The 27655-nt window shown below is 44.9% G+C and overlaps 1 protein-coding gene across 2 annotated transcripts in view; it reads right to left on the bottom strand.

Moving 5' to 3' along the window:
• Positions 1-27655, bottom strand: part of CIST1 (colon, intestine and stomach enriched 1) — a 97742-nt gene that overhangs the window by 52355 nt on the left and 17732 nt on the right. For both annotated transcript variants that reach the window (XM_077476330.1, XM_077476329.1), the window contains exon 2: positions 2986-3054. In XM_077476330.1, coding sequence (XP_077332456.1) covers positions 2986-3054 — 69 coding nt within the window. The remainder of the gene's footprint in view (positions 1-2985; positions 3055-27655) is intronic.

Raw genomic sequence — 27655 nt, 5'->3', positions numbered from 1 at the left:
CCCTGCCAGAGATGGCAGCGCCACCTATGGTCAGGCTGAACACCATGCAATCCAGCCAGACTAGTACTGAGGCCAAAATTTAGTGTAATTGAACCCAAAACCAAACTGCAGTTCCAGGAATTGTTAAATGACAAAACACATAGCGCATGCTCTTCAGGAGCAGGCGCTACAATCAAAAGAAAGCTCTATTTGTGGGGGGGGGAAAAAGACATACATTTTATTTGGGTCCAGCGACACACAGCCACGCAATTGTCAGTTAACCCCCCTGACGGTATTCCCGAGTGTGGCTCGGGGTGAGATTTTTGTACCATTAGCGGTAACCCCAAGCCACAGGATTGCATCGCTGGATCCAGAAAGAGATAACTTACCTTATCTCTGGGATCCCGCGATGTATCCCCGCTGTGTACGGCGGCCGGACCTTCTGCCCGATGCACTGTGTGCCCTGGCTTCCGTTCCCTGTGAACGTAGCGACGCAGGGAGGTGGAACCAGCGCCAAATTCAAAAAGTTAAACACACAAACACACTGATACATTGTAATCCTATTGGATTACATTACTAAATAAAATAAAACTGACCTTAGCTTGCCCCCATTGCTTTATCCAGTGCCCTTGCCTGCAGTTTTACTGTACTTTGTGTCTGGAAACTGCAGAGCGACCATGGCATCAAAAAAGCACGCCTCCACCTCAAAAGTGGCATATGACCTGTTTGAAAACAGCGACAGTGATACAGAAACGCTTGCAGAAGTGAGTGATAGCGATTCGTGGGGAAGTTCGTCGTCAGGCACGGAAAGCGATTTTAGCGATGATCCTGCAACTTTGCCCAGTGATGTGTGGACTTGGTGCTCAATTGATGGCGGTACGGAGCATGCAGCGCCCCCAAGATTTCCATTTACTGGAACACCTGGTATCAAAGTGGATGCGGATGACAACCCATTGGCATATCTCCAACTCTATTTGACCGATGAGGTTATAGAAACAAGCTGCTACGCATCAGAGGTTTGCAAGGAGCAGAAAAAGGGAACCAGTAACCAAGGAGGACATCTGGAAGTTTCTGGGCCTCATAATTCTACAGGGAGTGGTTGGGAAACCCCTGCAGAAGTGGTACTGGACCACCAACAAATTGCTAGCAACTCCTTTTTTTGGCACCGTCATGTTGGAGTACAAATTTTCCCTTATTATGAAGTATCTGCACTTTGAGAATAATGAGGAATTCGACGAGACTTCTCATCCAGCACCAAAACTAAAAACTTTACCAAATGATTCAGAAAAATTTCCAGAAGACCTATGTACCCGACAGAGACATCAGTATCGACAAAAGTCTGATGGCCTACAAAGGAAGGCTCAGCTGGATACAGTTTATTACGTCCAAGAGGGCAGGTTTTGGAATAAAATCATTCATGCTCTGTGAATCCAGCACTGGGTACATATGGAATTCCATACTTTACACCGGGAAAGGAACCAAGTTCAATGAGAGATTCGGTAACTATGGACTGGCAACTGCTTCGGTGCTTACTTTGATTGAACCGCTGCTGAATCAGGGCTACTGTGTAACCACAGACAATTTTTACAGTTCTCCAGAACTCTATGAGTTCCTTTTGCAGCATAAAACAGATGCATACGGGACCGTTAGAGCTAACCGGCTTGACTTGCCACCAACCTTTGTCAATAAAAAGCTCAAGGCAGGAGAAATAGTTGCCTGGCAAAAAGGCAAAATGATGGCACTAAGATGGCGCAACAAAAAAGACGTGTGCCTAATGAGTACCATTCACAACACCTCTACTGTCATGGTACAAACAAAAGGTGGAAAAGACATCATGAAGCCCCAAGTCGTGATGGACTACAACCATACTATGGGAGGTGTTGACCGAGCTGACCAGGCCGTGACTTTTTACCCAGCCATGAGGAAGCAACAGAAAAAATATTATAAAAAAATCTTCAGGCGCCTTCTGGAGCAGTGCCTGTGGAATGCTTTCATTCTTCTAAAACAAAAGAGTGACAGGCCTGTTGTTCATGTAGACTTTGTTTCAAAGTTTCACCAAACACCAACAACAGTAAACAGATCTGGCCGTCGTGCTGCTGGCATTGTGAACCCGGAACGCCTGACTGGTCGGCACTTTATGGACCACATTCCACCAACAGAAAAGAAGGCAGCACCCACAAGGATGTGTGTCGTTTGCTGCTCTAAGCGTGACGAAACTGGAAGGAAAATTCGAAAAGAAACAAGGTTCTACTGTCCTGACTGTGATGTTGGACTTTGTGCTGTACCATGTTTTAAAATTTTCCATACCAGAGACGTTTACTGAAGCAATATGACTACCAATATTGCACCCTTGTTTGACAAAAAAAAAATGTCAGTGTTTTTGATTATATTATTTACTAAAATTTATTGAATAAAAAGTATGATTATTATTATATTATTATTTGTTATTATTTACAGTTATTTATTATATTATAATTTATGATTTTGTGTTTCAAACTTTATCCTACCCGGGATGATTTCAGTGAGTTATTCCTAAAGAATTGCAGGCTTACAATATAAAACGCCAAATTTCCAAAATAATGGTACCGCTTTCAGCACCTAAAATCCGAAATAATCATACCGCCAGGGAGGCTAAAGTAATGCAGTGCAGTATCGCAAAAAATGGTCTGGTCATGAAGGGGGGGGTAAACCTTCTGGAGGGCAAGTAAATAATCAATGAGGTGAAGCTCTGATGGCTGCCATCATCCAATCATGTGCATGTGGGTATTTTTTGCAAATTAAAATTACACCACATTTACTAAATTCTGGGGACAATTTTCTTTGCACAGCACAGCTTCCTTTGCAAAACAGCCCACTTGCTTTAGTAAATCGACCCCTATATGTCTATAAGTATATTGAATACAGTTTTACTAGCAAAAAACATGTTTTATTGGGAAAAGCCATCAAATATAACTGTCTGAAATATAGGTGTTTCTACAGGTTTCACTTATTGTAAGTGTCCATTACTTGTATATGTTGAGGTCGTATTAGTCATGGATACTTGCGGAGTGGTGGTTTCAGAAATGCTGCTTTGACCTGCAAAAGGACAAATAGAAAAATAACAATAACTAAAAAGGATCTAGCATAGGAATATAAAAAAAGAATGCATTGTTAAATATCAATAAAGTCGTTGTTGAAGCACAGTAGTGTTCCAATCACCCCCTTACGTTATAGTTGGCATGTAAAGGATGTTTGGGGTAATGGTAAAGGTGGCAAATATCACAAAAATGTCAAAATTAAAAATTGCCAATAACCCTCCCCAAAAGGAGAAATGTTGTCTGGGTAATGTCCGTTTTTTATGTGAGCCCTTTAAATGAATCTTCTATCCGCTCAGTTTGAGTTTTTAACCAGTTGAGGGTTAAGGGAGTACCAGGTAGACCCAGCAAAACTTTAGTGAAACCCATATACCTGTTATGTCAGTCCTAGACTACCACCACCACAACTGCTCATATCATTTTGACAGCCAATGTCATGGTCTGTATAAAATATCCTGATAATCACTGTAACAGCCAGCTGCAGTGATAACTGACAATGGGAGAATTAATAAAAAGGGTCTGATGCTGGCCTTAGATGAGTAGAAAAATGAACAAAAACTGAAACGTTCTTTTGATCTAACATTTGGTGGCCCAATAATTGTATCGGGAACATTTCTAGTGAACGTCATCAACGTTTCGTGATTTTCAGCATTTCATTTAATTTTCCGTTCAATTTCTACTACTATCCCTACTGTTTAGCTCAGTGGTCATCAATCCTGTCCTCAGGGCCCACTAACAGGCCAGGTTGCAATATAACTGAAATACATCACAGGTGATATCATTTGCTGCTCAGTGATTGCAGTATTCTAGTCTGCATCTCCCCAAGGTAATACATAAAACCTGGCCTGTTAGTGGGCCCTGAGGACAGGGTTGATGACCACTGGTCTAGCTCATTTCACTTTGTTGTTTTTTTTTTAACAATTGACCTACAAACAGTTAGAAAATCATTCATTTGAAAACAATTTTCCAATTTTTGTTCATTTCTGATCTTGAAACGGGAATTGAAGCACACTAAGCATTCAAAGATTGATTGGTCTACCAAGCTGATTTATCATTTGATTATCTATGTATCTATAGCAGCCTTTCTTAACCATGGGGTGCCTTCTGGGTTCTTCGGCGGTGCCCTGGCAAAATGCCTAAAAATTGCCCCAAATTGGCTAAAAATGATTAACAAGCCAGCAAATGGATCGAGCCTGCATTTTTGTTCTACAAAGTCACAGGTTTTTATTGTGTAGCATTGCAACCTTGGGCACTGTTCTGGTTAGCCACTGGCATCCTAACATCTGATAATGTCATTGGTTAATGGGGAGGACGTCAGGCATGTGCTTCCTTATTTGCCCCCTCCTGGCCACAATGGAATACAGCCATACCTCACTTCTAAGTACACAATGGGGTTTATTTACTAAAGCTGGAAAGTGCAAAATAAGGCTCACTTCTGCATAGAAACCAATGAGCTTCTAACCCCAGCTTGTTCAATTAATTGGTAATAAAACCTGGAAGCTCATTGGTTTCTATGAAGAAGTGAGCCTGATTTTGCACTTTCCAGCTTTAGTAAATAAACCCCATTGTGTACTTAAGTGGGGTATGCCTGTACTAATCAGTATCAATGTGCAAAGTCATACTGTTTTGGAAGAACAAAAAGTTGGGTATGCTACGTATGTGGATGATGCTGCATTATGCAAAACTATTAGTTTAGTTTTTTTCCATTTTAGAATGGGGTACCCCAAAATTATGCCAAATTTTAAAGGGCGCCTTGATTGAAAAACACTGATCTATAACCAGCTGGAGACAAACTTTGTCTCAACTATGATTCAACTCAAGCACAGTCAATCAGCTGTTAACATTTTTATTTTCTAAACCTTTTGAAAAAAAAAAAAAGCTATAATCTGACCGGTTGCTATGCGCAATGACAGCAGTTGAGATAGAATACTCAGATACTTTTTTAATATGATATCCCATACAAGCTCATGACTGCTGCTGAAGCTATAAGCTGTTTTAATCATTTCAGTTCCACACCAATTACAAAGGTCGTGGACAGCAAGCGGTTAAATTGGTTGTAAAACCCTCCATATATCCGCCATATATCCAGTAAAGTGATTACAAATCCTCCTAAATAAGCTGTACCTGTTTATCTGCAGTCTTCTCTACATCTGTTCAAAGTCCACAGTTTATAAAGCTTGTCAGAGCTTTCAGAAAACAAAGGGGTGGAGAGCTGAAATTACACACTGCAGAGTGGTGGAAGAAAGGGACACCCCACCTACATACAGCACTGTCAATCAGCTAGAGATCACTCCCCCGTCACCATTTTTCTCTTGGTGTCAGAAAAAACTTGCCAGAAGTGATTCATGCTGATAGCAGAGGAACGAGGCAGCAGACAGAAATTACAGGTAGTGCTCTTTATTGAGACAAGTACATACTATAGAAGCATATGCTTTGTTCATATTTTATGTCTGAGGTTTACAACCACTTTAAAGCTGTAATTCTGTACAAACCCTTTTTGCCAACCTCAAAATGATTGTGTTTGACCATCTCTCACTGTACCTTCCCTTGCTAGAGGAGAAAAACAACAAGTCTGTGTTAAAAAATAAGGAAAATCCTGTCTAAAATGGCCCTAGTATGTGCTCGAATGTGAGTTAGGGACCCTAGATTAACGCTTTGAGGGCAGGGACTGATGTGATTGTACAATATACTGTATATGTGTAAAGCAGTGACGGTCCTATATAAAGTACCTGAAAAAGTAAATAAATGAAATTAAATAAAATGGCTAGATCATGGTTTGATATAGGTCATTATCAGGGTTAGTGTCAAGGTCAGGGTCAAAGATCACAGCCAGGATCAGTGTATTTTAGGAGGAATTAAAGCAAAAAAGTGTATTTAATTTAGCCCTGGTTCACGCGTGTGTGATTTCGGATGCGTTGTGAGAGTGCAAATTTGCATAACAGGTGAAAAGGAATGGCTTCCTATGGTTGGTGTTCAGATATATTTCCGGGAGGATCGCAGTGCATAGAGGTCAATAGGAACTATGAAAATCCAATGCATTTTTCATTAGAGATCACGTTCCAATGGCTTTTGTAGCGATAGATAGAGAGAAATACACCTGTGTTCACCCACAACCGCAGGGCAGAATCGCACTTCAAAACACTGTGATTTTAAAACACACGTGTGTTAACAAGGGCTTTGTGTCAGTTGGATTTATTGTCAATGCATTTTAGGTAGGATAAAAAAAAAGTGCACTATTGTTTCTGGGTCCTACTAGGAGTTTAAACAGGAAATCACATACACATATGAGCTATCGCTGCAATCAGTAGTAGAATTTATTTTGCATTGTTCTTTGGTGGTGGTAAATGAAAAGAAATATACAGTTAACGTTTAATAAAGAAAATTGTTTTTAACAATTGTGTGTCAGGTTTCCCCTGATAATACAAAAAAAAAATCTGAAGATATCCATTGCTATTCCTTTTACTAACTCATTCCAAAGTTGCAAAACTGGTTTCAGGTATTAAAGTATAACTACAGGCAAAATTCTATTTTTAGTTTTGTATAGAATGGAAAGGTATAAGAACATCTGTGAGTTTTTTTTTTTTTTTTTTTTATTGCTGTCCCTGTTAGGGAGACTTGCCCTCTCTATTGGTTCTGTTTACCATTACCACTGAAAGTGAAAGAAAATCCCACATTTTGGGTTGTCCCCAAAACAGTAATAAAGGGGAAATCCTTCAATGAGGACACTAGTTCTGGTGACCCTGGTGACAACTTGGGATTCCCTTTCTTTAGAAGGATTTCCTCTCATTTCCTGTTTTGGCTAGAAGACAGGGAGTGAAGGGGAATTTCCCCTATACTATATCCCAACTCTATGTAAAATGAAACAAAAAAGTTTTGCCTTTAGTTCTACTCTAAGATTTGTTTGGACCATCGTCATTAAAGGATAAACTGACATCACCACAAAGAAATAATACATTTCAGTTTTCTTAACTTCTTAACCATCTTTTTCCCTTTCTTTGCTATTCAAAAGCAGTGGTGGCAGGTGTTCAATATTTTGTTTTTGGGGGGGGGGGGGGCAACAAAACGTCCCCCTCACTCGCACTGCCGCCTCCATAACTCCCCCCCTCCGATCGCAGGTCCGGTCAATCACAGCGCCGGAGCCCGCGATACCCGGAAGTAACACTGGGAGCGATGTCGGCTGCAGGGGGAGCAGTGGAGCAGTGTATGAGGACAGCTGCAGGGGCTTCGATCTAAGTAATTAATAATGAGCTAGTAAGCTATGCAAAATAGCTCATTATGCCTTTGTTTTGCAGTTTTTTTTATTTTTTGTCCTAGGGTTTACAACCACATGTGCTTAAAAAAAAAACCCGAAAAACATTGGAATCCATGTGTCTGGTGCCCTGCATGTAGATTAGGGGCCGGGTGCATGGATTAGGCGGGGCAGTGCCCCTGCACCCCTAATGGACAGGCCGCCACTGTTCAAAAGAATACATCTCCTTGTAGCTGGCATCCTTCATTCCAGGTACATCACATTCCCAGAGCCCACTGTCGGACACTGTTTTACCCTTGTTTTCAAAGATTGGTGGAATAAGTAGTGAACCAAGTGGACTGTAGTGTGATGACACAATACTACATTATCGGCATATGATGTTGTAGATGATATTGGGAAAAAGGGTTCCTTGTCTATGTAAAACAAGAAAGGACACTTCTGTTACCACATAAAAGGGTCTCACTTTTACTGAACTCCAGGCAAAAAACACTTTTCTTTAAATATATTCCTTAAAGTAGAACTTCACTCTCCCAATAAATATAGATTAATTTTTAATCCTCATGCTGCTATCATTAGTAAATAGATAGGAAAATATATCATATTTTCTGTACTTGTTTTCAACTTTTCCCTTACATTTCTTTAGGTTCTGATCATCGGCATCCAGAGCACTGTGCATTAAAGACCTCCCCTCCTCAGACCACCATCCATCCAGAGCACTGTGTGTGCACTGTGCAGCATTACAAGCCTCCTCAGACCACCATCCAGAGCACTGTGTACAGCATTACAGGCCTCAACAGACCACTTTCCAGAGCTCTGTGCAGCATTGCAGGCCTCCTCAGCTCAGACCACCATCCAGAGCACTGTATATAGCATTGCAGCCACTGTACAGAGCACTGTGCAACATTACAGACCACCGTCCAGAGCACTGTGTAGCATTACAGCCACAGTCCAGAGCACTGTACGCAACATTACAGGCCTCCTCAGACTACTGTCCAGAGCACTGTGCAGCATTACAGACCTCCTCAGACCACTGTCCAGAGCACTGTGCAGCATTACAAATCTCCTCAGACCACCTTCCAGAGCCCTGTTTAGCCTTACAGACCACCGTCCAGAGAACCATACAGAGAACTGTGTAGAACTATAGCCCTGTCTGTACGGGGCTTTAAAGTTCATGTAAATGTGCACTGCATGGTGGCATCATCATGAAAAGAGTGTTTTTTTTATTTTTTTTATTTTAACGTTACACCTCTGTCTAAAAAGCAATATTCTTGTAACGAAACTTGGTTTTGCTTAGATAAAAACGTTATATAACCACTAAATTGTGTTTGTAGTACATGTTCACATCTTATTACCATAAATAATAACATATTCGATTTTTCACTCCAGGAGTATATAATGAGTTTGGAAATTGTAGAGAAATGCTTAAATAATGCATTACAATTTAGCTAAACCCATTCGATTTTAGATGACTTAAAGTGGTGTTGCCACCAAAAAAAAAAAGTTACTTAAAAATCTTTAAAAAAAATAAAATAATAATAATTGGCAAAAAAAAATTTTTACTCACCTCTAAATACCTGTTGCTAGGGGGTCTCTCGTAGTCTGCCTACTTCCTTGCCCGGGCTGGTGACATCACTTCCCCTCGCGCCGCACATTCACCTGGGACCTGTCACGTGTCCCAGGTGACTGTACGGCGTATCACGGCGCCCTGCGCCAATCGCGCATGCGCAGTGGGTGCCCGGCTGTGAAGCCACAGCCGGTTGCCCACAGTACGCATGACAGCGGCGTGAGCGTAGCGGGGGAACGAGGGGGGGCTTCATTCCCCCACATCGCTGGACCCTGGACAGGTAAGTGTCCGATTATTAAAAGTCAGCAGCTGCAGTATTTGTAGCTGCTGACTTTAAATTTTTTTTTTTAGGGGGTACCCCACTTTAAATGAGTTTTAGACGACTAAATGATTTTAGTCCACTAAAATGTACTGGAGATTTTAGTCGACTAAATACATCTAAGCCAATTGAATATGACTAAAATGGGACTAAAACTAAAATGGCATTTTATTCTAAAATGAAATCAAAATTTGCTGCCAAAATTAACACTGTTGGCATCACTGATGTGCACAGATTAGCATCACTGATGGGCACAGATAGATTGGCATCACTGATGAGCACTGTTGGGGTTGCGCTGATAATCAGTGCCCTGATTATCAGTACAGGTCGACTCTCCTCTCCTCACACGCTGTCAGTGTGACCCGAGGAGAGCTGATAACCAACATTTCCTTGTTTACATGTGATCAGTTGTGATTGGACATGACTGATCACATGGGCAAAGAGCCTCGTCATCGGCTGTTTACCCGAGATCGGGGGTTGCGGCGTGTCCCTGGGACAAAGTGCACAGCCGATCACCGTGCTGCGCAAGTGTGGCGCGACTGGGGCGACGTCATATGATGTCATCCCAGAACGGGTAAACCACCATCATTTGTCTATACTACAGGCAGGAGTTGGTAAAAAAATTATTAAACAGTGTTTTTTGTGTGTGGCGCTCAGATGCAGTGACAATCCTTTTTATTAGCCTCGTTATATATAAATCCCTTTTTTGTGCACCAAATGCCTTTGAAAATCCAGATATTACCTTGTAAAAGTAGCAGTGGCATCATCATTGTGCTGTGCATAGCCTGCGCAGAGGGATGTGGAGCTGACCAGCACTCATTGCAGAAGTAAGAAAACCCATGACTCTTTATTTAGATAATATGTATTTAAAATCACCATTTATGTGCTATATGAATTATTCTTAGCCAGATGATATCTTCTTTCCTACACATATAGGCTGCTAAATAAATATCTGAGATGTTTAATAAAAGACAAGTATATATTTACTTACTTTTCTTACTTATTTACTTACTTTTCTTACTAAATTTTTTCAAAAAATTGTGGGTCTCTTTAAAGCTTTGACAATCTGAGCTTGAATTACACAAGTCTAGACAAAGTGGCTATTTGGCTAATAAAATAGAAATACAAATAAAATGTGTTGACACACATTGGTTGTACCTCAGAGCACAATAATAAGAAGAGTAGTTCTTATGCGTTTAGTTTTAAGTTTTATTAAACCTCTGGTTACACCCATTGCCCTAAACAAGCATGCACACCCTCTTTTTAAATATGAACTTTATAACAGCCCAGGTAGAGTAAGCATGTACACATACTTACAGGGATTGTAAGGAAGGGCAAATACATATAATAAATATACTGGATTGTCATTCCAGGTCTGTTTATGAACTTCCTGTTCATGGTCACACAGTGTCCGATGCATGCCTTGCCATTCACTACTTGTGACATCTCAAATGCGGAAGTGTTAATGTAAACAGAAAAAATCTTCAAGCTGCATTTTGAACTCTCTCTGAGTCTGCAATCCCTTTGCCTGCTTTTGTTTGTGTCAAATCTAATTACAGGGAGTCCCGCAGCTAGCATCCACTAGGGGGAGGTAGGCGCAGGGACGGCATGACATGTGCTGGACTGCACAGTCGCCGTTTTAAGGGGAAGGGTGGCCGCTTTAAGGACGTGGGGTGGGCGGAGCCGGAGCCACGGCGGCCATCTCGTGCTAGCAAGGGTCAGTGCTAGCAGTTGGAGAGCGGAGGAGGAAGGAATCAGACGTACCCTCCCGCTCTGTGGTCCCGGAATCCAAGATGGCGGTGGCGGACTTTCTGGCGCAGTTGCGCTCGGCTATTGACACCCAGGGCGCTGCATGGCTCCAACAGCAGATAGCGGCCATGGCGGCAGACGGCGGTGCGGAGGCCGGCGGGGGAGCGGTGATGACACCTCGGGCGCGGCGTTCTCGGCCGCCCGAGCAGTACAGCCCGGATGTCGGTCCGGGGGGCCCTCTGGGAGCTGCTTCGAGGATGGATCGGAGGGGGATCGGAGCGGTGGCTCACCCCCAGCTGCAGGACACCCCAGCCTCCACCCCATCGGGGGTCGGGAGCGGCAGGTATGCCACGAGGGGGGCGAGGAGGAGGGGTCCAGACACCGCAGTGGAGGAGGCCAACTTGTCCCAGGTTTCCCCCCCCCACCAGCTCGGCGTAGATGTTTGGGGCGCAGCGCAGACGCCAGGAGGCCTGGGGCTGCAGGTCCATCCGGTCAGCGAGGGCAGGAGGCTCAGCGGGTGGGGGGCCGGGTGGCGGACGCACCCCCCAGTCCCAGCACGGGCAGCAGACAGCAGAGGGGTGGCCAGGGTGTGGTGCGGCCATCCGGTGCGAGAGGAGGTGCAGACGGCAGTCAGCCTGGACGGCGGGATCGGGTGGGTCAGCGGGTGGGGGGCCAGGCCTCAGGAACGGCCCCCAGTCCTCGGTAGAGCGAACCTGGGCGGAGGAGTGGCCAGAGGGCCAGCAGGGTGGTCATGGAGTCGTAGGACAGTGGGAGTCGGCTGGACCGGAGACGTATGAGCATGTCGCCTAGGCGGGAGAGCAGGGCTGGCGGGCGGAGGAGCAGGGACTCTCTTCCACAGCGCACCAGACCCCAGGATGACGGAACAGGCTCGTCAGGGAATCGCACCCCACGCCAGCAGCATGTGGTCGCAGACGGGAGGTCCGAAGGCGAACTGTCGGAGTCGGAGGGAGAAGGAGATCGTGGTCGGTCGTCACCGTTGGGTCCGATGTCGGCGGCTGTGAGGCCCGGTCCTGGGCAGCCCGGTGAGTGCGAATCTTCTGTTTCCATTACATCTTTGTTGCATGACTTGCTTGCACGGGGTAGTTCGCGAGGGGGAGACGGGGCTGGGGGGGCGGAGGTAGTCCCTCCGGCGTCGGGGGTGGAGGACGCGCATATGGGGCAGGGCAGCGTGGGGGGTCTGCTCTTGGGGCTCAAGGAGCTGGTTAGGAAGTTCGATCAAGGTGCGGGTGGTCCGGCACAGGCTAGCGCGGCGGCGACCGGGGTGCAGGCACCCACGGGCGCTTCGGGGGCGCCCGCCGAGCTGCCGGCCAGCTCGAGTGCGGTCGGGGAGGCGGCTAAGGCGCCTGAGAAGGTCACGGATGCGGTGCGGCTGACGGATGCAGCAAAAAGCGAGGTCTACGTCTGCTTTGAAGGCCCGTTGGGAGCACATCTGAAGCCAAAGGTGAAGGAGACGATTTGGAAAGGTGAGTATATTGAGATCTTCACCCTGCTGCCGCTGGAAAAGTTCAACCTGGACAGGTTGAAGCCCGAGGAGAGGAAGAAGGAGGACGAGGAGAAGCGTAGGTATCGGTTGATCCCTCGTACCTTTGCTAACTGGCTGCAGGCATTCGCCATTTTGGCCAGCGTGGTGGGGGAAAAAGCTCCGGAACACTGTTCCGCGCTGTTTGTGTACTTGGAAGCCATCAGTGAGGCGCATAGGACTTACGGTGGGACAGCATGGCTTCGGTACGACGAGCAATTCAGGCAGAGGATGGCAGTCCGACCGTCGCTTCGCTGGGACCATAAGGACATTAGCCTATGGATGAAGTTGATGACGGCGGCGCGGGCTCCTAACCAGTTTTTTCAGCCGGGGGTCGGAGGTTCAGCTACCTCAGGGCAACCGACCGAAAAACGTTGGGGTTTCTGCTGGCAGTTTAACGAAGGCTCCTGCAAGTTTGGGGCCAACTGCCGATTCAAGCACACTTGTTCGGGCTGCGGGGGATCCCACGCTCTGTCGAAGTGTTTCCGCAAAGGAAAGGGACGTCCCGGAGATCTTGCGAACAAGAGGGACGACTCCGGTGCAGGTGGCAAGGATGCTACCTTTTCTGCGTAGATATCCGGACCAGGTGGGGGCCCGTCTGCTGGCGGACGGCTTTACGTACGGTTTCAAGATCCCTTGTTCTCTTGCAACCGTCCCGCCTTTGGCACAAAACTTGAAGTCTGCGTTACTGCACTCGGCGGTTGTCACCGAAAAATTGGGGAAGGAAGTTGCGTTAGGCCGCATGGCCGGCCCTTTTCCGACGGCGCCCCTTCCGGATATGGTGGTCTCGCCACTGGGGGTGGTGCCGAAGAAGGAGCCCAATAAGTTTCGGTTAATTCACCACCTGTCCTTCCCATAAGGGGCTTCCGTCAATGATGCCATTGCCCCGGAGGAGTGTGCGGTGTCATACACCTCTTTTGATGCGGCAGTGTCGTGGGTTCGGCGCTATGGGCAGGGGCTATGATGGCAAAATCGGACATTGAAGCGGCCTTTCGGCTTCTGCCAGTGCACCTGGATAGCTTTCGGCTGTTGGGTTGTATGTGGGAAGGGGTGTTCTACATCGATCGGTGCCTGCCGATGGGGTGTTAGATTTCGTGCGCCTTTTTCAAACAGTTTCGCTCCTTCTTGGAATGGGCTGTTCGGGAGGTGTCGGGTATCAACTCGGTCATCCACTATCTGGATGACTTCTTGTGCGTTGGCCCGGCCCGCACCAACGTTTGTGCGGTTCTGTTGGGGATGCTGCAACACGTGGCGGGGCGCTTTGGGGTTCCGTTGGCTCCTGAAAAGACGGAGGGCCCCACGGATTGCATAGTGTTCTTGGGGATCGTGATCGATTCGATGAAGATGGAGTGCAGGTTGCCGGCGGACAAGCTCGAGCAGCTGCAGGCCGAAATTTGTGGGACCATGGGGGTGAGGAAGATGCAACTGCGGCGGTTGCAGTCGCTCCTTGGAAAACTGAACTTTGCATGTCGGAGTAGCAGAGAGGTGGATTCAGCAGTCTGTGAGCGAGGCTACCTGGAGGGCCTACGCGACGGTGTGACAAGAGTGGTCGGCTTGCCTGGCGGTTATCGGCATGGCCCCGGGCGACGCGGGCATGGCTCAGGCGGTCTTTTATTTTCTGAGTGGGGCTATGGATAGAGGAGTGTCGGCGGCCACGATCGACCGGAAGCTGTCAGCTTTAGCTTTCTTATTCAAATGGCAGGGGCAACGGGATCATACGAAGGAGTTTTGGTTGCGGCAAGCGGTCAAAGGTTACAGGAGGGCGCACAAGAGTAGGGATGGGAGAAGGCCTGTTTCTTTTGGCCTCCTTCATGGGTTGTGCCGGGCGGTGGCCGGGGTCTGCAGTTCAGCTTATGAACAGGCGCTGTTTAGGGCAGCATTCGCCCTTGCTTTCTTTGGTGCATTTAGGGTTAGTGAATTGGTTAGCCGGTCGAGAAAAACGGCAGGGGGTTTGGCGCTGGGGGATGTGGAGCTGGGCCAGGACAGGGTTCGCATCTGGATCCGTCGGTCCAAGACTGATCAAACCGGGAAAGGGGTTGCTGTGGAAGTGGCTGGGATTGCAGAAGGCGATATTTGCCCGGTGAAGGCAGTGGACAGATTTCTGGCTGTGCGACCGAGGGTCGCGGGCCCCTTTTTCATTCATTTGGATGGCTCTTCCCTGTCCAAGTTTCAGTTTGTAGCGGTTTTCCGGAAGTGCGTTAGGGCATCCGGTTTCGACCCGCTGCATTTTTCTTCCCATTCCTTTAGGATCGGGGCGGCTACAGAGGCTTCCAGGGCTGGTTTGGGTGCTGCGGCGGTCAGGAGGATTGGGAGGTGGGATTCTGATCATTTTAGATTATATGTCCGCCCGCACTGGTTGGGTGATTGAGCGGGTTGGGGACTGGGTAGGGGTGGTGGGGTATGCTTTCGTAGGGTGAGAGCTGTTCTAACCCTCCCCCTTTTTTCCTATTTCGTTTTTTGTCATTTACAGGTTATGAAGTTGGTCTGGTGTGGATACTGGGCCATTCTTTTGTGTTCTGGGGTGCGAAGAGGGCCGACATTCGGCCGAACGGCAGACAACTCCGCATACCTAGGCAGGAGGCGCAAGTACGGTGGATTGGGGTTCCGGGCATGCGTTGGAACAGGGTCTTAGGAGAAGTCCGTAGATTTGCCAGACTGGACAGGCCTCCGAATGTTCTGTTATTTCATGTTGGGGGCAATGACATGGGGGCTAGGTCTATGAGGCAACTGATCCGGGACATCAAGTGTGATTTTCTGCGGTTACAATCGGATTACCCGGGAATGGTCATGGTCTGGTCGGATATGGTGGGTAGATCTTCCTGGCGTTGGGCGTTGTCGGATAAAAAGGTTGACAGGGCCAGGGTAAAAGTAAACAAAGAAGTCAGCAGGTTCTTCATCAAAAATGGGGGCCTGGCTATCCGCCATAGGGAGTTGGAAGTTGACACCTGGCGGTATTTGCGGAGTGACGGAGTCCACTTGAATGATGTGGGTACTGATATATGGTCTCTGGGCCTTCAGGACGGCATTCAACGTGGACTGTGTGTGTGGAGGTGCTCGAAAGGGTAAGGGGTTACCCCTTTCGGGCTGTGGCGGTTCAGGGGGCTTTAGATGAAGAAGTGAGGTACAGGTAAAAAGGCCTGTTGTACCCATCCATGGGATGGGAGTGGTTGTAGGTACTTCCAGGTTACGAGGGTTTAACCTGGAAGGGTTTAAAACGGGTAGGTCACTGCTACAGTTGGTTATTGTCTCCGAGACAGGGGTTGCCGTCTGGAGGTCAAGAGGTTACAGTTGAAGTTGTAGGCAGTGACCAATTTGATGTTGGGATGCTACGTACCCATGACCCCTTGGAAAGGCTGGGAAAGTTTATTATCGTATTTAATGTTGGTATTTATTAAAGATTATATTTTGGTTAATAAAAAAGTTTAGGCCTGATAGCCATTTACTCCAAAGAATCTGTCCAGTCATTTTTTAAGAGGGACAAGGTTGGGAGGGGGCGGGAAGCCGGGTTTTAAGGTTACGAGGTATATAAATATAACACTGGGTTGAGTCCTACAGATGTCAAGGGAGTCCCACAGCTAGCATCCACTAGGGGGAGGTAGGCGCAGGGACGGCATGACATGTGCTGGACTGCACAGTCGCCGTTTTAAGGGGAAGGGTGGCCGCTTTAAGGACGTGGGGTGGGCGGAGCCGGGGGCAGAGCCACGGCGGCCATCTCGTGCTAGCAAGGGTCAGTGCTAGCAGTTGGAGAGCGGAGGAGGAAGGAATCCCCACCCACCCTCCCTGGTTTTGGTACGGGGGTTTCGGTCTCGGGTGCTTGTGTGCTTCATTGGGCGGTTCAGGGGGCTTTAGATGAAGAAGTGAGGTACAGGTAAAAAGGCCTGTTGTACCCATCCATGGGATGGGAGTGGTTGTAGGTACTTCCAGGTTACGAGGGTTTAACCTGGAAGAGTTTAAAACGGGTAGGTCACTGCTACAGTTGGTTATTGTCTCCGAGACAGGGGTTGCCGTCTGGAGGTCAAGAGGTTACAGTTGAAGTTGTAGGCAGTGACCAATTTGATGTTGGGATGCTACGTACCCATGACCCCTTGGAAAGGCTGGGAAAGTTTATTATCGTATTTAATGTTGGTATTTATTAAAGATTATATTTTGGTTAATAAAAAAGTTTAGGCCTGATAGCCATTTACTCCAAAGAATCTGTCCAGTCATTTTTTAAGAGGGACAAGGTTGGGAGGGGGCGGGAAGCCGGGTTTTAAGGTTACGAGGTATATAAATATAACACTGGGTTGAGTCCTACAGATGTCATGTTTAGTCCCCACCTGATCACTAGACAGACCACTAGAGAGACTAGGGACTGAGAAAGACTCAGTGATTGTGACATACAGTAGGTAGTTTCTTCACAGGAATTATTGGTTCTCACACTACAGACAGAGATCATGCAAGAACCTGTGCAGTCCTGTTCGAAGAGCTCATACTCCTTTCTGCAGACACAGTGTGAAGATTTACTCTAGTATAGGCTGTGCCTACAGCAAAGCTTAAAACTGTCCCTCATTCAGAGGGACTGCCCCTCTTTTGATTTACTCTACTATAGGCTGTGCCTACAGAAAAGCTCAAAACTGTCCCTCATTCAGAAGGACTGCCCCTCTTTTGATTTACTCTACTATAGGCTGTGCCTACAGCAAAGCTCAAAACTGTCCCTCATTTAGAGGGACTGTCCCTCTTTTGAGACCAAATCTCTTGGTCCCTAGTGCCGCCTCAGACGTCCCCTCTTTTGGTGAGATGTGTGCATTTCTATAAAAAATGTACTATTCTATTACCAAAAGTGTTATGCTGCGCTAAACTTTTTATCAGACCTCTGTTTTACTGCATTTGTTATTTTGAAAAGCCAATTTAAAGGAAAAATAGATTTTAAAAAGCACTTTATGTAGTTTAGCCAATAATTTCCTGCATATTAGATCTCTGAGGTCTGTGTAACTGGGTCGGTGGCATGGACATGTGTCTACAAACTGTGTGCTAAAATCATTTCAGAAAGTTGGGAGGTTTGGAAAAAAATTACACCATGAAACTACATGATCAAAGCACATCTTATGCAGGTGAAAAAGACAAGATGCAGGTAGGAATGTTCACAATGTCTTTAAACTCACGTTGCATTAAAGTCAATATTAGGTGAATTTTGATGGTAACTCATGGTCCTTTGAAGAACTTCTAAGCAAGTTAATGTCACTTAAATGGCACGGGGGTGAGGGGGAGGGGGGGGGTATAAAAATGTACAGTTGAGGGAGGCATTTTCATGTGGCTTCATTAGTGAAATGGAAAATACACAAATCTTTTTAATTACAGGTTTGTTGGACCCCTAAAAATGAGTGCAATGGAACCACAGTTTCCAGAGACAGCCTAATGCCGCGTACACACGAGCGGATTGTATGGCGTACTTAGTCCGTCGAAACACATTTCAGCGGACAATCCGCACGTGTGTGGGCTTCAGCGGACTTTTTCAGCGTGCAGTCCGGAGTACTAAGAATTTCGTTTTTTTCGAAATTCTGTCCGTCGTACTTTGGTTTCAGCGGACAGTACGGTCGTCAGTATGCTAGTTCGACGGACTAAGAATGGCGCATGCCCAGAAAGGATTTACACGGCGGAAGGGTGCTTTGCTGTGTCTTGGACTTCCTATTTCTAGTCCCGTCGTACGTGCTCTACACGTCATCGCGCAAGCTTTCGACGGACTGTTTGTACATCCGTGTGTGGTCAAGTCCGTTCAGTGGAAAGTACGACGGACTGTCCGTCGGATTGTATGATGGACTAAGTACGCCATACAATCCGCTCGTGTGTACGCGGCATCAGCAACAGTGTACATTGGCAGTGCATTAGACTGTGTAATTCTTCTTTTCTTTTTTTTACAGTTAGTTTTGCTTGCACTCAGCAGCAGCATTGCAGTCTACTTTTATTAGTTGAGGCTTTTTACTGGTAATAATAGCAGCTATAATATATGTTTTCACTATGGGATACTAGGCTTACTTTGACTGTCAGAAGTAGTAGCCACCAAATACTTTTGTCTTGTCATTTGACCAGAAACTGGTGTGTTTGCATGAAATGCCAACAGGTCTACATGCAGAGTGGGAAGCGACAGGGTGCATGTCCTCTAGTAAAAAACCTGTTGTCTTCTGTTAAAAAAAAGCCTGTTGTCAATACCAGGTATTGTAGCCTCCCTGGCGGTATGATTCAGTCCGGTTTTAGGTGCTGAAAGCGGTACAATTATTTTGCATGGAAATTTGGCGTTTTATTTTGTAGTCCTGTAATTCTTAGGAATAACTCTCTTAAATCTCTTCAAACCAGAGTCTAGCAGACATCCTGGGTATGATAAAGTTTATAATATAATAAAGAATAATAAAAATTATTCAATAATGTAATCAAATCCTAAAACACTGAAAAAGGGACATGTTTTGGTTGCTATGGGCAATCTCCAAATTCCAGGCAGAAAAAACAGTATTTATAATATAAAAGTGCATGCAGGGCATTGCACAGACCACTAGGGACAAAGGGGGTGTTTTTTTTTAATACAGCACTGTAATCTGTAAGATTACAGTGCTGTGTGTGTTTTGTGTCTTTTTACTTTTTTGAATTTGCTGCCGTTCTCCGCTCCCGTGCGCCGTAACGTCGCAGGGAACGGAGCTCGGCGGCATTCGGCACTGTGTGAATCGAGCGGAGGACAGCTCAATCACACAGCGCGGGGGACATCACTGGATCCAGGGGACAAGGTAAGTAAGTCTTCCTGTGTCCTCCCCTACATCCAGCGATGCGATCCCGAGTCTGGCTCTGGGTTACCGCTCCTAACAGTAAATTCCTAACCCGAGCCAGACTCGGGATTACCGCTGGGGGGTTAATGGTATTTTGATAAATACAGAGACACATACCACAATGGGATGTCTTCACAAGAAAATTAATGCTACATAACATAGGTATTATAATGACAGCAGGGCTATCTTTAATATTGATTGGGTAAACCTTTTCTCGGGCCCTCCCAAATCCACTTATCAACTATTTGCAGGCTCAAGGGGCAGCTGCTTTGGGCTCCACAACGATGACTGGTTGCCCCTTTTGCCATGTGTTAAAGACGGCCCTGGATGGCAGCACCAATAGGCCCAAATGCAGAGATAGTAGTCACAGGGAGGTGTCTGTCTTCCCATACAATTAGAGCTACAAACCACAGATAAGGATGGGTAATATACTGACATCAGCACAGTTTGTGATCAGTAAGTAAATGTGTACACCCAAAACACATATATATATAGCCAAAACAGCAGTTAGGCTTAAAAGAGATGTGTGGGTTTAGTTTTTCTTGTAGAATTATACTTACCTAAGTGAATGCAGCATCACTCTGATGCTGCATCTGTACCCAAGCTGGCTGTTTGGCTCTTAGTGCTACCTGAGCAGAGAGCTGCTGACTTTCTGTCACTGGCTCTCTGCTCTGGCCCCCCCCCATGCTCACTGGGCTGTGGAGAGGATGGGAGCCGCCAGCTTAGGCTCTCAGTGCCTCGCTGAGAGGCTAAGCTGCTTACCAGTCAAGGCATGTGGGTGGATTCCGACCATATGGTCACTATCCTTCCCGAGCCTGGACCAGCTCTGTCAGCCCTCTGCTGAAAATGGGTCACAGGAGTGCAGAATGAACTGCACTCCTGTGATTCACAGAAGTACAGCCAAACAAGCAAAGCAAAATGGAAATCAATACAGGTTTGGAGGATTCTTCAATGACCTCAAGACCATACACCTTCACCCCCTTCCTGCCCAGGCCATTTCCCAGTTTGAATGACACACTTTGAATGACAATGGCATGATCATGCAACGCTGTACCCAAATTGAATTTTAATCTTTTTTTGGGACAGAGCTTTCTTTTGGTGGTATTCAATCAGCACTGGGTTTTTTATTTTTTGTTAAGTGAAAATGAAAAAAGATTAAGCATTTAAAAAAAAAATAACTGCTCTTCATAAATGTAGGCAAACATGTATTATGCTACATTTCTATGGTGAAAATAACCAAAATCAGTGTATAATATTTAGTCTGTAGGAAAGTTATAGAGTCCACAAACCATATATGTATATATAATCTGAAAATCGATCAATCCTGATGTACTGATGGCCTATCTCATTTCTTGAGGCCCTAAAATGCCAGGACAGGACAAATACCCCCAGATGACCCCTTTTGGAAAGTAGACAGTCCAATGTATTTAGTAAGAGGCACTGTCAGTTTTTTGAAGTTATAATTTTTTTTGTCACAATGTTTTGGAAAATTAAGAAATTAAACAATTTTTTTATTTATTTTTTTACAAAGTTGCCATTTTAAGTTATTTCTCACACACTGCATAGGAATACATATATTTACACCCCAAAACTCACTCTGCTACACTTCTTCACTATGGGGATACCACATATGTGAGACTTTTTCACAGCCTAGATGCATAGAAGGGCCCAAAATCCACAGAGCAACTTTGGGCTTTTAAGACGCATATATTATGCACATAATTTCACATTTTTAGAGGCCCTTGAGCACCAGGACAGTAGAAACACCAACAAAATGACCCCATTTTGGAAAGCAAACACTCCAAGGATGTACCGGCATGTCCTCCCAGAACAAAGCTGCTCCCACCTGGCCAGTTATGTGGCCGAGCAGAAGGTGGTTAAGCTGAATATGGCGTTAAGGCGCAAGCATTTGCTTCTCCATAACTGCATACTTTGGCAGCAAATATTTGGCTGTGGAATTTATATTTTGTTCTTTAAAAAAAAAAAAAAGCTTTGCTTACAGACAGCAGCCTAATTAACCACTTTCCGACCAGCGCACGACGATGTACGTCGACAGAATGGCACGGGCAGGCATATTGGCGTACAGGTACGTCCAATATTCGATGCCGCCCTGCCATCGGGAGCGCGCCGCCGGCGGCGCGCTCCCGCGCTGGTCGGGACCCCCGTGAGTCCGGTCGCGGGACTCACGGACTCGATCGCCGCGGGCATCCCCGCGATCGTCTCACGGAGCGGCCGAATAGAGCAAATGCTGTGTAAACAACATTTGTCTATTCTGCCTAGCAACTAGTGACGCTGATCTCTGCTCCATGTGATTGGAGCAGAGATCAGTGTACACTAAATGAAAGCCCAACCCCCCCACAGTTAGTAACACTCCCCTAGGAACACTTAACCCCTACACTGCCACCCACTGGTTAACCCTTTCACTGCCAGTGTCATTTACACAGGAATCACTGCATTTATATAGCAGTGATTACTGTATAAATGACAATGGTCCCAAAAATGTGTCAAAAATGTCCGATGGGTCCCCCACAATGTCGCAGTCACAATAAAAATCGCTGATCGCCGCCATTACTAGTAAAAAAATAAAATAATAAAAAATTATTAATAAAAATGCTATAAAACTATCCCTATTTTGTAAACGCTATAACTTTTGTGCAAACCAATCAATAATCGCTTATTGTGATTTTTTTTACCAAAAATATATAGAAGAATACGTATCGGCCTAAACTGAGGGAAAAAAATGTTTTTTTATATATTTTTGGGGGATATTTATTATAACAAAAAGTAAAAAAGAATGCGTTTTTTTCAAAATTGTCGCTCAATTTTTGTTTATAGCGCAAAAAATAAAAACCGCAGGGGTGATCAAATACCACCAAAAGAAATCTCTATTTGTGGGAAAAAAAGGACGTCAATTTTGTTTGGGAGCCACGTCGCACGACCGCGCAATTGTCAGTTAAAGCGACGCAGTGCCGAATCGCAAAAAGTGGTCTGGTCTTTGACCAGCAAATTGGTCCGGTCTGAAAGTGGTTAAAGTGGAGCTACAACCCTCACATAACATGGCAACATTAGCCAGAGGGACAGCAGTGCCAAGAAACCTAAATTCAGAAACACTAGACACAAAGAGGCCATTGTCCTCCCATAGTTTTATGCCGCGTTCACATGATCAGAGATTCTGACAATGAAATCCTGGGATTTATTTCCGACGGATGTTGGCTCAAACTTGTTTTGCATACACGGTCACACAAATGTTGTCGGAAATTCCGATGGTCAAGAACGCGGTGACGTACAACGCCTACGACGAGCCGAGAAAAATGAAGTTCAATAGCAAGTGCAGCTCTTCTGTTTGATTCCGAGCATTTTGTGCATCAGAATTGTGTACACGCGCTCTGAATTTGCGACAACGGATTTTGTTGTTGGAAAATTTGAGAACCAGATCTCAAATTTTTGCTGTCAGAAATTCAGACAAAAAATGCCCGATGGAGCCTACACACGGTTGGAATTTTCGACAACAAGCTGCCATTGAATATTTGTTGTCGGAAAATCAGATCATGTGTACGCGGCATAAGAGCGGCAGCCCTCTAGTATTTTGATTGCAGCACCAAGAGTCCTAAATTTGGAGACATTAGTCTAAGGAAGGCGTCTGTCTTCCCTTAAAATTAGAGCAATGGTCCTTGGGTATTTTGATGGCAGCTACAAGAGGTTTAAATGAGGAGACACTAGCCACTGGGAGGTGTCTCTATTCCCGTAAAATTAGAGCTACAGTCCTTGGGTATGCATAGATAAAGAACTGGCCAGTGGTAGTAGAGTAATATCACACATTTCATGCCATGGCAGTGTTAAAGTTTGTCACAACCCTGTCTCTGTCACTTTTTTCTGGACATCTTGGTCTGCATATAAATGTGCAGAAAATATAAGGGCATGTGAAATAAAAAAAAAAATGTTTTTATATTAACTACATGCAATACAGTAACCACTCCCCCGCTCGCTGTCACTATACGTCGGCTGTTTGAAGAGGAATATTGTTGTTATTGGAGCAGCTAGCTGACATAACCCCGGTATCCTCTTCTTCGGCAGGCAGTCAGATTTCAGATAAAATTGGCCTCTGCGGCAAATTTGCCACAAGATCACTTTTATCGGTGGCGGGAGAGTGCCCCCTCCCCCGCCACTCTCTGGTACCCTCTGCCATTTAGCGGAGCCATCAGTAGCGGCGGAGGCGATCGGATCCTTCTCTGGCTGTGGTATGGGGAAGATGGCCCCCGCTCGGCTACATACCATTTCAGGGTGGAAGCGACATCAAAACGTCACTTCCGCCCGTTGCTCTTAATGGGACTTTTTTTTTTTTTTAAACAAATTTCTTATATTTTTTTATTGCATTTTAGTGCAAATATGAGATCTGAGGTCTTTTTGACCCCAGATCTTATATTTAAGAGACCCTGTCATACTTTTTTTCTATTACAACGGATGTTTACATTCCATGTAATAGGAATAAAAGTGACACCATTTTTTATTTTTTTTAAAAGAACAGTGTAAAAATAAAAAAGTAAAATAAATAAGAAAAAACACGCCCCGTCCCGCCGAGCTTACGTGCAGAAGCGAACGCATATGTGAACAGTGCCCGCATATTAAAACGGTGTTCAAACCACACATTCGAGGGCAATAATTTTAGCCCTAGACCTCCTCTGTAACTCAAAACATGCAACCTGTAAAAAATTTTAAACATCGCCTATGGAGATTTTTAAGGGATAAATTTTGTCGCCATTCCACGAAAAGGCGCAGTTTTGAATCATGACATGTTGGGTATCAATCTGCTCAGCGTAATATTATCTTTCACTATGTAAAAAAAAATTGGGCTAACTTTATTGTTGTCTAATTTTGTTAATTAAATAAGTGTCTTTTTTCCAAACAAAGTGTGCTTGTAAGACCGTAGCGCGAATACGGTGTGACAGAATGTATTGCAAGGACCGCCATTTTATTCTCTAGGGTGTTAGAAAAAAATATATATAATGTTTGGGGGTTCTAAGTAATTTTCTAGCAAAAAAAAAATATTTTAACTTGTAAACACCAAATCTCAAAACGAGGCTCTGTCCTTAAGTGGTTAACAGTGGCATTCACAGATTACAGGAATAAAATACGCTATAAGAACCTGTACACTGCTATTACAACACAAAAGGGCTTGAAGTATAGCTGGCAAATATTCTTTTTTTTTGTTTTAGATAGAGTGAAGAGGGATTAGATCACCTGTCATGTCAGGTTTGTATTGCTGTCTGTGTGTCACTGTGACTACTGGGGCTTTCCATCAATTTCCAGAGATATATTCTTACCTCTTGTTGTGGGTTTGGGAAAGGGGGTGAATGGAAATATCCCCAATAGGAAACAGGTGGCAAAAAAAAAAAAAACTGCCAAGGTTATAACCCCCTAATAAGATTCAAAATGAAAAATAAAGGTTTTGCCTTCAGTTCTACTTTAACCACTTTTCGACCGGCTCACGCCGTTATACGTCAGCAAAGTGGTACGGGTGCACAAAATCACAAAATCACATATGCGCACATCCCTGCGTCATCGTCGGCTAGTGGGTTTATGCGTGCCGTGGTAGCTTTCCCGCAGATTCGATGTCCGCCAGTGGCCCACGATCATGTCAGGGAGCAGCAGAATGGGGAGATGTAAACAAGGCATTTCCCTGTTTTGCCTAGCAACATGACAGAGATCTACTGCTCCGGGAGCAGTGATCTCTGTCATGTTATATTGAGCCCATCCCCCCCACAGTGAGAACACGCCCAGGGAACACACTTAACCTCTTGATCACCCCCTAGTGTTTAACCCGTCCCTGCCAGTGACATTTACACTGTAATCAGTGCATTTTTAGAGCCAAAAGTGTCCGATCTGTCCACTGCAATGTCGCAGTCATGATAAAAATCGCAGATCGCTGCCATTACTAAGAAAAAAAACCTAATAATAAAAATGCCATAAATGTATACCCTATTTTGTAGATGCGATTACTTTTGCGCAAACCAATCACTATACACTTAATGCAATTTTTTTAACCAAATATAGTAGGAGAATATATATTGGCTTAAACTGAGGAAGAATTTTTTTTTTCATATATATATATATATATATTTTTGGGGGATATTTATTATAGTAAAAAGTAAAAAATATTGTGTTTTTTTTCTAAATTGTCTCTCTTTTATTTGTTAATAGCGCAAAAAATAAAAATGCAGAGATGATCATATACCACCAAAAGAAAGCTCTATTTGTGGGGGAAAAAAAGGACATCAATTTTGTTTGGGTGCAGCGCTGCACGACTGTGCACTTAAAGCACTTGCAGTTAAAGTGATGCAGTGCCGAATCGCTAAAAAATGGTCATTCAGCAGCCAAATCTTCCAGGGCTGAAGCGGTTAAGTACACAGCGGTTGATTTACTAAAAGTAAGGGAGCTTGCACTTTGCAAAGGAATCTTCTCCAGAGCTCCAGTCATGTGCAAAGAAAAAAATAAGAGAACTTTTGTTTGCACATGGCTGGAAATTGGAAGCCAGCAGAAGTTCACCTCATCCACTAAGCTGTGGGGCAAATTCCCTTGCTTTTTTTTTCAAAATGTTTGCTCTTTTTTTGTTTATAGCAAAAAAAAAAAAAAAAAAAAAACGCGAAGGTGATTAAATACCACCAAAAGAAAGCTCTATTGGTGGGAAAAAAACGTGTCAATTTTGTTAGGGTACAACGTTGCATGACCGCGTAATTTTCAGTTAAAGCGACGCAGTGCCGTATTGCAAAAAAGGGCTTGGTCAGGAAGAAGGTAAATCCAGGGGCTGAAGTGGTAAAGAGAGAATTTATATATTAAACCAGGTACTTTTCATCACTTGACAGTCTTTAATTTTTATTCTTATTCTGTACCTACTTAAACGACAACTTATGCACACAATGGAAATGTAAATTTCACGCTTGTATACCTGTAACTGTAAAGGGATGAAAAACAAGTCCCTCGCCTTGACGCCACTTAATACTCAGACAAAGAACCTCCTGATAGATTTCTCTATCACTAAGGCCCCTTTCACACCAGCGGAACCACCCATTGTTCTCTATGGGGCAGCGGATGTCAGTGAACATGTGTCCACTCACACCCGTCAGCATTGAGGCGATTCAGTTCGCATTGGGCGCTATACAAGTATTTCATTCATTCATTCATTGGATCTGATAAAATCCGCTAAAACAGATGGATGGGGATACGTGCGGTATCAGTCCGGTAGATAGGATCAGGTGACAATTGGATGGAAACCGTCATGCAGTCCGTTTCCATCCAACCTCCCCATAGAAAGCAGCGGGCTGTGTCCAATCTGTATAGTGGAACGGACGTGGACCTGTCACCTGTCTGCTCAGAGGGGATCAGTGGAAAGATCGCCCTCTGAGCAGGTGGATCCGCTTGGATGGATTTTGCCTAGTGTGAAAGAGGCCTAACAAGTAAGCTTATATTAGAGCATTTTATTACATAGTTTAATATTTTGCTAGTTAGCAATGGCTCCAAAATATGGAGACTGTCATGGAAAAGAAGTAGGGGCAATTGAGGTTCTCTCTCAGGCAACTATCCAAGTGGCACAGAGTTGTAGTTATCTTCTTTTATTATCTAGAGACCACGGGTATGCAACTCTAGAGTGGTGCAGTGACATGTGGTGCCATTCAGTTTGGTGCAGAGAAATGCAGACATGCTGCATTTTTCTGCACTGGGCACAAAGAAAACAATTGTGTCCAACAGAGATCTGCGTTTATCCTTTTCAGAAAAATGCAGGTCACCACACAATCTCTTTCATGAGTTCTGTTATGTCCTCAGCCGTCCTGCCCCTCAATTTCTTCCTCTTGTATCTGCTGGTTCTTGAGTGTCCATATCAGGCACTGGCACACTGCTGGCAGGACACCCACTCTTTCTCCATGGCTGCACTGTGGAGACACACAGTGGATTCTTTCAGTAATACTGACAGATGTCAGAACAGCTTGTGAAGCCCTCCTGAGTCCGGTGCATTGTGTGAGCGGAGTAAGAGAGAACTTGGTAGGGCTGCTGCAGCTGTTCTGTTTGTTGGAAGAATCCACTCTGTGCACAGCATCCACACTAGCCTTGGGGGCACCACTAAAATCTGGAAGAAGCCCCCCTCTGGATCTGATCTCGGTGAAGCTGTCAGAATTATGTAATGTATATTAAATACTCTTGACCACCATACTCTGTATGCTGTTGTGCAGCCTTTTTCAACCAGGGTTATATATGGAAAATGTGCAGCGCTAAGCATATAATGATCAATATCAAAAATAAAATTGACATATGAAAAAATGCAATATAAATAATGATGTGTTCCGTGAGAAATTAATGTCCAAGGTGTAAAAAAAAAAAGGGAAACAGTCAAGTCCCAA

The sequence above is a fragment of the Lithobates pipiens genome, unplaced genomic scaffold, assembly GCF_037356315.1.
Source record: "Lithobates pipiens isolate NorthernLeopardFrog02 unplaced genomic scaffold, aLitPip1_a1.2 Scaffold_13, whole genome shotgun sequence".
NCBI lineage: Eukaryota > Metazoa > Chordata > Amphibia > Anura > Ranidae > Lithobates > Lithobates pipiens.
Note: the sequence above shows the minus strand (reverse complement) of the source record. Positions and strands in the feature narration are given on the sequence as shown.